We start from the raw sequence: 12,133 nt of genomic DNA on the forward strand, positions 1-12,133 counted from the left end.
GGCGGTCTGCCTCTCGTGTGGCCCTCGTGGTAGCTAGTTCAGCGCCACCTGGAAGGTGCTCAATAAACAGCTCTTGACTGTCCCGGCTTCTGGTGGTGTGCTCACTGCAGCTACTCTGCCTGCTTCTCTTGGGCTGGGCTGGGGCGGGGGCTTGGGCAGGGCCGCTGGACAGGCCAGGGGACACTCAGGTGGCGCTAGGTCTCCTGTGCTCCTAAGTTCCCCACCCACCCCTGGAGCCAGGCACACAGTGACAACTTGGCCACCAGCCCGTCCCCGTCTGTGGCCTGCGTCACCCTGCCCACGGACTCCGACTACACCATGCAGGAATTTGCCCTGCGCTACTTCCGGAAGCCCCAGACTCTGTGAGTGCCCTGGGCCCGCCCCATGCCTGCCCATCCTCAGTGTCCCTGAAGTGGGACACTCCTTGCTCAGAGTCACCGGGCCAGGGCTCTTAGCACCCTCCCTACCCAGCCTGGGATGGGGGTGGGAGGGCTGAGCAAGCGGGGCTGTCCTCCCCTCCGCCCCCTCAGGCTGGGCCAGACAAGTGAAGATGCCAAGAGGAAGGCCATGGCCAGCCTGGTGCAGTACAGCAAGGTAAGGGGGACGGTGGGGAGGAGCCGGGACAGCAGACCTGGCCCCTGGCCCCCATGGCCCCAGACCCACAGGCAGCCTCTTTGGCCGCAGGCTCCCATCCAGGCATCACTCATCAGCATCAGTGACGAGGACGTGAACAGGCGGGCCGTGGGAAGCTTCCAGGGTAAGTAGCCACGGTGTCCTGGGTCGCCATGTCTGCAGTGCCCGGGACCCAGGCACCTGGTCGCCTTCTGTCCTTGAGTTCACCGACTCGGGGAAGCTCACCGGTGTCTCCTATACCACGTGGCCCTCACCCACTTCTACTCATGCCCAGGGGGTGTGGGTTGTGTGGAGTCTGGGCTGGAAGGCAGCGGTAGGTCTGGCTTGCTGTGCGCTTGGTGTAGCCCTGGGTGGCCACAGGGTCTCTCTGAACTCTGTCTCCTCGTCGGTACAGCTGAGACTGCTGCTCCGCCTGGCTCACACGCATTCTGAGAGCAAGGCATGAGATGGCCCTGCACAGCGACAGCACGAGCCAGGGCCAGGCCCCCAGCCCAGCTCACCGTGCTTTTCATCCTGCCCGCAGCTCTGATGCAGTTTATGGGGGACCAGTCCAAGCCCCGGGGCAAGAACGACCTGGATCTCCTCTACGGGCTGCTGAAGGTAGGAAAGTGAGCCGGAAGCTGTGGGGAGTCAATGAGCCCTGAGGGCCCCTTCCTGTCCTCCTGCCTGGGCCTCCATGGGACCCCGTGTCCCCTGGTCACTATACATTCAAAGAATCCAAAATTAGTTATCGAGCACCTACGTGCTGGGGGCAGGGCAGTGCACCAAGCAGGCCAAGTCCCTGCAGAGCTTACAGCCTGGTTAGAGGAGACACTCAGTAAACCCTGAGGCAACGTGTCCAGGGCAAAGAGTGCTGTGCAGAGTGATAAAGCAGGGGAGGGGCTGCTTCAGTGCAGAAGGCTTGGTGACAAGGTGACCCTGGAGCAGACCTGAAGGCGGCCAGCAAGTGAGGCACGTATGCATGGGGGCAGGGCATGGGGGCACGCACACAGGCAGAGGCGGGGGTGAGCCTCGGCCCCAGCAAGTCCAGTGTGGCTGGAGCCCAGTGAGCAAGGGGGAGAGTGGAGGCGAGGACCAGGAGGGACAGAGGGTCCGGGTCACGGGAGGCCTTGTGGTCCACTGTCAGGACTTGGATTTTTCGAGATCTGGGAAAACACTGGAGGGTTTTGAGGAGAGACGTGGCTTACATCTCGTGGGGTCGCTCTGGCGGCTGTCTGCGATTCTGGGAGTTTAAGGGCAAGGGGAGGGTTCCTGCCACAATCCCAGGTGAGACGTGGCTGGCCCAGGCCCAGAGGCAGCAGCAGAGGGGAGAAGAAGGACCCCAAGCAGCAGGGTTTGCTGTGAAGTGCACGTGGGGTGTGAGAGCGAGGGGCCGAGGGGGACACGGGGGCCTAGGCCAGAGCAATGCTGGTCGCCACAGGAAGCCTGAGTGAGGATGGGGCCAGCCTGGTGGAGGAATCTGTTGGGGATGCATGAAGTCTGAAGTCCCAGTCTTCCAAGTGGAAGGTCTGGGCTTCATGGGAGAAGTCTGGGCTGGAGGCAGGCACTGGGAGTCATCAGCAGACAGAGGCCCAAGGGCACTGCAGCCCTTAGGAGTCAAGGAGATGAGAGGGTCAGCAGAGATGACTAAGACAGAGGGACCAGAGAAAGAGGACAGGGCCGAGCACGGCCTGGAAGCAGGTAAAGACGGCGACTTAGTTGAGTGGCCAGTTGTGCAGATGCTATTAAGCCGAGTGAAACCGAGGCCGAGAGATGACGGTGGCCTGTCACCTCTGTCACCTCTGTCACCCTGACTTGGCCCCCAGCCCACGCCACTGGCAGGACTTCTCCGACTTCAGATCCCACGCCATCCCTCACTCCACTGCACTGCACTGCAGCTCTGCCCCCGACCCGCTGCCCCCTGCCCTTCCTCTCCCCACAGCTGTGCCAGGAGGAGAACCTCAGGGATGAGATTTACTGCCAGGCCATCAAGCAGATCACAGGACACCCCCGGCCGTGAGAGTGGGGGACGGGCGGGGGTCGGTGGCGGGCCTCTCAGGGGCAGCCCAAAGTGCTGCTGCCCGGCCGGCCCAAAGCCCAGGCTCTCTGCCCTGCAGGAGACTCTGCGCTCGAGGGTGGACTTTCCTCAGCCTCCTCACAGGCTACTTTCCCCCATCAACCTCGCTGATGCCCTACGTGACCAAGTTTCTGCAGCATTCAGCCCTGAGCCAAGGTGCCGGGGGGAGGGGCTTCCAGGCTGGGGTCTCGGCTGCTTGGGGAGGGGTTTGGGGATGCTCATGACCCCAGCCTGGCTCCTCTCTGCAGAGCTGGCCCGGCGCTGCCAGGGGCACCTCCAGCACACAGTCAAGTACGGGGGGCGCCGGCAGCTGCCCTCCCCAGGCGAAATGCAGGCTTTCCTGGTACGGGGGGTGCAGGCGGCTGGGTGTTCTGGGGCTCCCTCTGGGTGGGGGGGCCGGGGCCTCTGCCCACTGGGGGGCTGACCCCGTACCTACTTTGGCAGAAAGGACAAGTAGTCCACCTGCTCCTAATTCACCTGCCCGGGGGTGTGGAGTACAAGACCAACACCCACACTTTCACGGTGAGCACAGGGACACAGAGGAGGGGCTGGGGAGACCCAGGGAAGCCATGGGCATCAGTTCTGGGGACATCCCTCCCCTGCTGCAGCCTCCTTCCCTCCCCAGCACCCCCGTCACGGCCCTGTCCGCATGTCCAGGTGGCAGCAGAAGTACTGGAGGAGATGTGTGGGCAGATGGGCATCACGGACCCCCATGAAGTGCAGGAATTTGCCCTCTTCCTCATCAAAGGGGAAGGTAGGCCACCTGGCCTGGGGAGGAAGCGTGGCCCGGCTGGACTCAGGGACGTGGCCTTGCCTGCCAAGTCTGCTCTTCTGGCCACGGGGGAGGCAGCTCCCACACTGGGGCTGGCAGGGTTGTGGGCGGGGCTGGCCCCGGGCGGCAGGGCAGGCTGTGGACCCAGGCTCCCCGCGCAGGCCAGCTGGTGCGGCCCCTGTGGCCCCGGGAGTACCTCAACAGCGAGGTGGTGGGTCTGGACGTGAGCCTGCACAGCTGGCGGCTCGGCTGGGAGACCCCGCTGCACTTTGATAATCCCACCTACGTCAGCACCCACTACGGCCAGGTCAGCCCCACTCGGCCCCGCGCTGCCGCGCCGCTGGTAGTTGGAACCTCGGCTGCAGCTTGAGGGAGAGTCCCTCCCTGGGTGGGGGGAGGGCTTGAGGCCCAGGAGCCACCCACTAGGTGGGGCTTTGGGGCACAGCTGCCCCCTCACTGCTCCCCCCTCAGGTGCTGCGGGACTACCTGCAGGGGAAGCTGCTAGTCAGCGCCCAGGAAGATGCCCGACTTGCCAGGCTGGCTGCCTTGCAGCACCTCAGCAGGAACCACGAGGAGCCCCCCTCAGAGTGAGTGTGAACACAGCCCTCACACCTCCTGTCACCCCACCACCCCTACCCCCTCCTCCAAGGTCAAGGCCACTTGTACCCTTTGTGGCCCTAACCAAATGGGGGCTGGGTATACCTGCCCACCCCCCCACGCTCCTCAAGGGCAGAACCCACGCCTCATTCATGTGTCTGGATCCCCGGTCTCACCCACGGTAGCCACTGGTTCATCTACTTAGCACCTGCTGTATGCCCAGCTTTGACTGACCAGGCTGTGTCCTAGGCAAGACCTACTGGCTTACTTGCCAAAGCAGCTGCAATGCCAGATGAACGTGGCCGCTGTGAAGAGCCTGATGGGCCAGGAGCTGCGGCAGTTGCAAGGATGCAGCTCTCAGGAAGCGCAGATCAGCTTCATAGGTGGGTCTGGGGCTAGGAGGCAGCTGGGGCAGAGGCGGGAGCCCCAGCAAGGAAGGGGAGAGGGTGGAGGGGCTGAGGAAGCTCTCCACCTGCCCTGCCCTCTCCTCTGTCCTGGGGGCAAAGTCCGGCAGGTCCCAGGGCCCCAGCGGTCAGAACTCCTGCTCTACCCCTCCATCCGCAGAGGCCGTGAGTGAGCTGCCCCTCTTTGGCTACACTGTCTACATGGTGCTGAGAGTGAGCAAGCCGGCCCTGCCCAGCCCTGGCCTGCTGGGGCTGAACCGCCAGCACCTCATCCTCATGGACCCCAGCTCTCAGGTGGGCCAGGCTCCTGGGCCACTTGTCTCCCACCACCTCCACCGACCCCTCCCCCAGAGGAGCTCCATCTCTCTCCCCGTCCCCCCTCCCCGCCCCCAGGACCTGTGCTGCTCCATCGCCCTGAGGGACCTGCAGCAGCTCCGCGTGCTGAGCCCACTGGGGCCTGAGGACTCCCCTGGCCTGGAACTCAACTATGGCTCGGCTGACAACCCCCAGACCATCTGGTTTGAGCTGCCGCAGGTGGGTGGCCTCTGCGCCCTGAGAAGGTGGCAAGCGCCTCACCCAGGCCTGGTGTGCCCGGGAGCCTGGGCCCAGGCCTCTGCCCACTGCTCCGGCGTGGTGGGGCAGGGGGCAGAGGCAGGGGGCTGGCTGGGGAGCCCTGGCCTCACATGCCTGTGCCCGCGCAGGCCCAGGAGCTGAAGCACACCATCACCTTCCTGCTGGACCGCAACTCTCCTTCCACTTAGTGGCCGGGCTTCACCCAAGAGGAGTGGGGGAGGGGCAGAGACGAGGACAGGAAGCCTCTCTGGCCAAGTCTCACCCGGACAGTCTCCTTTGGGTGCTGTCAGGCCAGTCTGGCCTGGACTTCACCGCTTGGTTCTGGAACCTGCTGCAGCACAGCCCAGCTGGCCCACGGGGAGGGGCTGCTATAGTGACTTCAACTGGGAAAGAGTCATGAGACTCCCTCTGGGGTGGGCCTGGGCCTGAGCCTGGGGTGGGCGCTGCAGGAACTTGGCTTGGGCGTCCGATGTTGCCCAGTCTGGGGGAGATGCCCACCTGGGCCCTGGCCCGACACGAGTATGAGCCCAGCCCCGGGAGCAGCAGCTGCTGAGGAAATAAAACTCCTGAGAGAACAGGGCTGTGTGCGTGTGCACGAGAACCAACAGGACTTTATTCCCCTGGTAACTGTCGAAGCCCCGCCTGGCCTTCCCGGCCAGGGGCTGAGAGGGAGCAGGGCCTGGCTGCTGCCCGTCTTCCCATGAGCTCTGCACCTGGGTCGGGCTGGAGGCTGGCATCGCAAGGGAAGACGGTGGTGGGGGCGGACCTGGGGCCAGCCCGGGCTCTTTCTGAGTAGGCCCCAAGGCCTCGGACTGGTGGGCCTCGCCCCCGGCTGAAAACATGCTAAGTACACGAGGTGGAGGGACCTTCCTTCCTTCTGTTCCTCTGGCAGCAGCCACACCACCTGTCACTTTCTGATCTGTGGATCTGGCCCAGAAAACCCAGCCACGAGGGCCAGGAAGGCAGGGAGGCTAGGAGAAAGAGGACCTCAGGCTTCGCGAGCAAAGAGGAAAGTGGGCTGACCTCTGACCTTGATTTGGGAGGTGTCCAGGCCCATTTCCAAAGCAAGGCATGGCTGGAAGGGTGAAGAGCCTGAGAGCAGACGATGTCCCAGCAGCAGCAGGCCGCCCACCTTCCCCGTTACTGAGCGAGGCCCGGGCTGGGCCGCGGTGGAGTCCGGGGAGGACACCGGCCCCATTGGGCAGCTCTCGGTCATCTCTGCAGGCCACACAGGCCGTGCCAGTCAGCTTCACTCTCGCACCGGGCTCGGCCGTGGAAAAACTGCTTGATGACGTTCTGGGCCTCTTCCTTCACTGGATTCGGGATGGGGGAGCGTGAGAGCCAGTCTCCCCACTACAGGGCCCCCACAAGCACCTCCCGGCCGGTGACGCAGGCACTCACCGCTCCTTCCCGGAGACGGATTCTGGGTCAGCGAGTGTGAGAGGTGGCGGGCGAAGGCTTTAAACAGCTCCTGGGGACAGAGAGTGGAGAGGAGCAGAGTGCGCAGAACCTCACCCTGCTCTGAGCGACCCACAGCTGCGACCCAAGAGCGAGGCAGACCCAGGGAGCGGGAGCGGGCCTCTGGACTGGCCTGCTTCCGCCCTGCTTTTCACTGGGGCTCACGCTCCCTACCCACCCACGCACTGCACCCAAGTGCCCCAGGCTCAGGGGAGAACAGAGCCCATGCACCTACCCTACCTTGGACGCAAACTTGCCCTCCTTGTAGAAGGGGGTCAGACACTTGACCACGATGTTCGCAGCCTCCTTCAGCGAGATGCCAGGAGCCAAGAGCTGGCAGGAGCCTTGAGGCTTCACGCTGCCCCGATCGCTGGCTGAGACGCTGCCCTTGGTCTCAGCTAAGATGGGGACCTTGGCTGAGGGGCATGGCCTCTTCTGAGCCTGGCTCTCTGGGTTCTCCTGGGCAGGGCCACAGTGGAGGGTCACTCCTGGGCTCCCTGTTACTGGCCCCTCCCCTCCTGGAAGACTGGGCCTCAGTACCTCCTGGCTCCCTCTAGCCCAGCCCATCTGCCCTGGGATGTGGAAAGAAGACATGATTTTCCCAAACCCCTACCCAGAGCAGACACCAGCCTGGTAGACAGGTATCTTCCCCCCTCTCAGTACCTGCTGGGGTCTGGGCCGCTTGCCTCTCTGTGCCTCCTTTGTGGGGGTGGGCTGGCCTTCTGGGGGCCTCTGGTCTCTGAGCAGCAGGCAGGCACTGGCCGGAAGGGAGAGCAGGCGTCAGAGCTCCAGATGCCAGCCGCGCCCTCAGCCCAGGTGGCCCAGTGAAGCCCATCGTGGGAACAGGCCCCGAGCTTCAGAGGCCCAGTTAGCAGAGGGGATTCTAGAGGATTCCAGGACTGCCCGTGACCTCACCTTGGCCCCTCCTCGGAGCACTCCTCGGTCTGGGGGTGGGCAGCCAAATGTCCCATGGCTCCATCCTCCTCCCCTGTGCACTTCTCTGGGGCCGTCAGGGGTCCCCGCGCCCCGTCACGGGAAGGGCTGGCACCTTCTGCCCCTGGGGCTGAAGTGAGCGGAGGAGAGCTCTCGGTCCTTTGGTAGAAGAAGCGGGCAATGTTCTGGGAGTCCTTGAGGGCCGCTGCGGCCAGGAGTTGCTGCTTCTTGCCGACCCGGGCCTTGGCAGTAGGACTGCCCGGAGAAGGGCCTTTTGCCTTCTTCTCGGGGGAGGGCGCCCCACAATGAGCACCGCTCCCGGGGGCCTCTGCTCTGGGCCCAGGGAGGGGCTCAGCGCGGTCCTCATCCTGGCGGCCACGGGGCTGGCCGGGCGGCTCCTGCTCGCCTCCTTGCACCGGCCGGGGGTCTTGCTCTTTGAGCCGCGTCTTCTCCATCAGCTGAGGGGCCGTCTGGAATGTGCAGGAGCCTTTCGGGAAACCAGCTCCCACCCGCTTGGGTTTGAGCTGTGAGGAGGAGAGAGGCTTCTGACCCCAGGTGCCTCCAGGGCACTCTCTAGAGGGCCCAGGGATGGCTGCGTGGGTGGGGCTCCTGGGAGTGGGGGCGGGAAAAGCTGGGCGGGACAAGGCTTGGGGGTCGGGCTGGCGAGACAGGCGCTGTGGGGGGCTGCAGAGGCGTAGCTGGCAGAGTACGGAAGCGCGAAGGCCTGCCCTGGGGCGCCCTAGGGCCAGGGCTGTGATGCCAGGAGAGCAAGGACTATGCCCTCGCTGAGGGCAAGGGGCCGTGGCGCCTTTCCTGGACCCAGGTTTGGGGGGGGGACACCAGGACGCCGCTCACCGAGTACACCTGGGAGGCCGGCCGGATGTCATACTCGGTGGGCTCTGGGGGCTCGGCCTGGGCGCTGCAGCTCCTGGCACCACCTCCCACATCGTAGAGCTGCCCATCCTTGGAGGCTTTGTGGATCTCAGCCACCTGGGGCAGGGACAGGGGGGAACGCCATGGTCGGCACCCCTAGCTCCCAAGAGCCCCCAGCCCAGGCTTCCCACGAGTGGGTTCCGCGGCACCTGGGCACTAGACAAGTTCTAGTCCACACGGGGTTGGCTAGAAATACTTCCAGCCGGGAAAGGAGGGAAGTCGGGCTCCCCCGGGAATAAGCGCGCCCTGTGTGGCAGGCTGCCTCTCCCACCCAGAGCCCGGAGCACGCCCCACCCACCCCGCCCGGTGCCCACCTTCTTCAGCACGCTGGCTTTGTACAGGTTGGCCACCTTGGCATTTCGGAATGTCTCGTGTTCCAGGTCCACTGCCTTGGCCTGGAGGTCAGATCTGAGGGTAGGAATGAGGTTAAGGTGTCAGGTAGATCTGAGGCCCCCTCCCTGTTAGATCCCCCCTGGGGACCCTGGAGATGGCTTCAGGAACGGCCTGGCAGGAACGGCCTTCGGCACAGGGATTCCGACCTGGACTGTCTGCGCCCCCTGTGGTTTACTGTCCCTCAGCAGCTCCTGGCAGCCCCTCGCTTGTGGCCAAGCCTGCCCCCTGGTGAGGCTGTGGAGACTCACACCCCCTGGGAGTAAGATGAGTCCCAATTTGGGGAGGGGTGCCCAAATAAGCCACGGGGGCTGGGGTTCCTGTGGCCTCCAAAGGAACAGGAGCCCGGGGACCGCTCCTCGGCCCTGACGACACTCACCCATCAGTGGAACCTGCGGCCTGGCGGTTGCTGCTCAGAGCCTCCTCCAGGAGCCCCAGGCAGTGCTCACGGGCCTGCACAGGGGAGGGAAGTTGGTCAAACAGTCTCAGGTTGTGGGGGGATCCTGGAGGGGCAGGTGTGACGAGCTGCCCACCTCTTACCTTCACAGTGAGTCTGGGGATCTTCCTACTAGAAGCCTCTCTCAGGGGACAGTCTGCATCTGGGGGGAGCAGAGGCAAGTCCTGCCACTCTACTTTCTGCTCTCTGGCATCCCCAACCCCCCAGCGAGGCATCCTCCACCATACCCTGAGACCAGCCCAGGGGGCATCTCTGTACTGACCTGGGGGTACGAATTCTTCTATCTTGGGGTCTTTGCCCTGGAAGATGACATGAGGGCCCGTAAGGCATCCTGCCCTGCAGCAAGACAGCTCCCAGTCCAGCCCCAGGGAAGGGGCTGAGAGGGTGTGAGCAGGGGGCCACCTGGACCCCACTGAGCCCCCATCCCCTTCACCTTGCGCAGGCGCATCTGCTTCTGGTAGAAGAGATTCCATTCCCGCTTGTGGGCCTCGTCTCTGCCCTCATCCCCACTGCCTTCAGAGCCTTCGTTGTACCTAGAAGACAGGCTGGGCATGAGCAGTCCTGGGTCTGGGCTCTGCCCTCCTGTCACGTGTCTGCTGGGACAGTGATGTCTCTGAGGCCCTGGCAGCTCATGGGCAACACCGAAGTCCTGGCCCCAGTGTGGCCCTCAGGGCTGGGGGGTGGACTACGGCACTGTGTCGCCTCTGGTCTGGCCTTAGCATCAGGGAGAGAATGCCAGACTATTTCCAGTGGGTTGGGGGCCCCTGGCCTCATGGCCTCTCACCTGCTAAAGCCCCCATAACCCCTGCGGCCTCCCTCATACAGCTCAGGGTCAAAGCCGTTCCCCTGGGAGAGCGCAATGGAGGTCTTGCTCCAGCTGCAGCTTTGCTCCAAAGCGTCCAGCTGCTTCCGCACAGCTGCAGGGTTCTGGCAGTGGTCACAGCCTTTGGTGCAGGCGGGGGGCGCATCCCCGAAGTACTTAGCAATGGCAGCGTGGCGGCACCTGGAGCAGGCAGCATAACACAGGCAAGGGGTGAGGGACGCACGCTGGCCAGCGTTCGTTCACCCGATCCCAAAACTCTGGTTGAGCACAGCTACATGTCTGGCACTGTGGTAGGCATCTCATGCGAGCCTCACAAGGCATCGCTGGGGTGCCCATTTTACAGATGAGGGCAGTGAGCTGAGAGCTTTCTCAAAGTCATGGAACACACGTATCCAGAGGAGCCAGGGCACAGACCCCATTCTGTCCTGCTTCTCTATGGAGTACTCCTCCGGGCCCCAGCCCCCTCTCCATCCTTTGGCAGTGGGGCACCCTGGAAGGAGCACGGACTCTGGGTGCAGACGCTGACTCTGCTGCTGAGGCTGTGTCCTTGGGGACAGCATCTGACCTCCTGAAGCCTACGTACTCCTGCCTACAAGCCGGTGCAAGAGGAGCACTGGCCCCTTGGGCTGCATAAGGGCCAGGATGACGCTCTGAAGTGAGCTGCACAGTGCCCAGGACACGGCTCTTATTATCACTCTTCACTTTTTTCTGACGGGGAGGGAGAGAGAGAACAGCAGGAAGTGGCCCTACCCCACCTCAGCACTCTGCTCTACTTCTGTCTCCTGGTGACCTCTTCCTTGTTGTCCCCAACAAGCCTGTGTGTACCCAGCCCAGTGTACACAGCCCGGGACCAGGGGGACTGCCTGAGAGCAGGAACTGGGCAGCTCAGGGCCAGCACCGTAGAGCCGGCACTGGTGAGGGCAGCGAGGAGATGCAGCCGTGGCTGGAGTCTTCCTCATCGTACCTTCCAGGCTGGAAGAATGAACCCCCCCAGGCTGGGGGCACAGTCGGTCACCGGGGCAGATGCAGAGGCCCGGGGGGCCACAGTTCTATCAGGGCTGTTACAAACAGCCATTCCTGCAGCAGGAATGTGGCACGGGGTGGGGGAACCCGAGGGGAGATGCCAGAGCAGAGGTAGGGCTGTCTAGTCACCACATCCCAAAGACCAGAGGAGTGGGCGTCACTGCTCTAACCAGAACACCTCTCAACGTGAGCACTGCCTGGGGCTGCAAGAAACACTTTGAGGAGCCAGGACCCCGAGGGCCAGCCTCCAGGAATGACAACAGGTTGCGACACAGCCCCCAGGAAGCCCGGGCTGGCTGCCTTGTTTAGCTGAGGAGAGAACGGCTGGAGCCGGCAAGGAGGGCATGGAGGCCACCAGAGGGCGCTATTCCCGCCACACCCAAAACCGATGTGTAACTCATTCCATGGCTCAAGCCTGTGCGACCGCACAGTGGCTGCCTGTCCGGCCTCTGGGAGGCTCTGGCATCCAAGTGGTGCGGCCACAAGGCTGGCTTCCTTCCCCCCGCGCCTCCCCCAAGCCCCAACTCACTGGCGTTTTGTGCTCACACTCAAAGGGCTCCATTGACAGCTCGCAGATGCGGGCTGGGGTCGGCTCCTGTCCTGCTCCGGGCACAGCCTGGTCTGCTGGGGTGGCACGACCAGCCAAATGTCAAAGCAGCCAGCCCCTGGGCTCTGGAGCCCGGCCCGGACAGCCGGGCCCGGAGTGTGGAGACAGCCCCAGCCGACACTCTTTGGCAAGAACGAGATCAGCAGTGTCCTCTCTCCTCCTCCAGGGGCCGCCCCCAGGAACAGGCTAAGGCCAGGCCACTCCCAAGACTCCCAAGTTCTTCCCCAAGATGCCTCCCCAGAGGGCTGACTGCTTGGGTGGTCCAGCAGCTCCCCCACTATTTACTTTCCTTCCCAGGAGAAAACAGAGAGGAACCTGCCAGGGAGTTGCCTGAGGGACAGGTTGGGGGTTGAGGGACATGGGCCCAAAGGTGCTCCTGAGGGCGGGGCGGGAGGCAAAGAACTGGGAGGGGTGCAGGCCCCCTCCCTCGCTCCCTCCCTCCTGACTCCACCGCTCAGGTGGAACCTCCCAGGG

General features: G+C 63.9%; 2 protein-coding genes across 5 annotated transcripts in view; one reads left to right on the forward strand and one right to left on the reverse strand.

Moving 5' to 3' along the window:
• MYO15B (myosin XVB) overlaps nt 1-5,610 on the forward strand; it is a 32,439-nt gene extending 26,829 nt beyond the window's left edge. The window contains 15 exon segments of the mRNA XM_059997894.1: nt 217-362; nt 531-594; nt 685-757; nt 1,157-1,233; nt 2,555-2,628; nt 2,730-2,845; nt 2,938-3,032; nt 3,134-3,211; nt 3,347-3,443; nt 3,623-3,768; nt 3,933-4,048; nt 4,308-4,441; nt 4,623-4,756; nt 4,856-4,996; nt 5,164-5,610. Coding sequence (XP_059853877.1) covers nt 217-362; nt 531-594; nt 685-757; nt 1,157-1,233; nt 2,555-2,628; nt 2,730-2,845; nt 2,938-3,032; nt 3,134-3,211; nt 3,347-3,443; nt 3,623-3,768; nt 3,933-4,048; nt 4,308-4,441; nt 4,623-4,756; nt 4,856-4,996; nt 5,164-5,223 — 1,551 coding nt within the window. The 3' untranslated portion in view covers nt 5,224-5,610.
• A 25-nt stretch (nt 5,611-5,635) lies between these two features.
• Nucleotides 5,636-12,133, reverse strand: part of RECQL5 (RecQ like helicase 5) — a 38,194-nt gene continuing 31,696 nt past the window's right edge. For 2 of the 4 annotated variants that reach the window (XM_059997708.1, XM_059997712.1), the window contains 12 exons: nt 9,991-10,209; nt 9,640-9,739; nt 9,469-9,505; nt 9,290-9,348; nt 9,129-9,202; nt 8,674-8,767; nt 8,282-8,416; nt 7,409-7,950; nt 7,157-7,250; nt 6,734-6,952; nt 6,437-6,506; nt 5,636-6,348 (listed from right to left, as the gene is read on the reverse strand). In XM_059997708.1, coding sequence (XP_059853691.1) covers nt 6,248-6,348; nt 6,437-6,506; nt 6,734-6,952; nt 7,157-7,250; nt 7,409-7,950; nt 8,282-8,416; nt 8,674-8,767; nt 9,129-9,202; nt 9,290-9,348; nt 9,469-9,505; nt 9,640-9,739; nt 9,991-10,209 — 1,744 coding nt within the window. In that variant the 3' untranslated portion in view covers nt 5,636-6,247. The remainder of the gene's footprint in view (nt 6,349-6,436; nt 6,507-6,733; nt 6,953-7,156; nt 7,251-7,408; nt 7,951-8,281; nt 8,417-8,673; nt 8,768-9,128; nt 9,203-9,289; nt 9,349-9,468; nt 9,506-9,639; nt 9,740-9,990; nt 10,210-12,133) is intronic. The other 2 variants (XM_059997710.1, XM_059997711.1) reach the window with 2 other exon arrangements.

The sequence above is a fragment of the Delphinus delphis genome, chromosome 19 (genome assembly GCF_949987515.2).
Source record: "Delphinus delphis chromosome 19, mDelDel1.2, whole genome shotgun sequence".
Taxonomy (NCBI): Eukaryota; Metazoa; Chordata; class Mammalia; order Artiodactyla; family Delphinidae; genus Delphinus; species Delphinus delphis.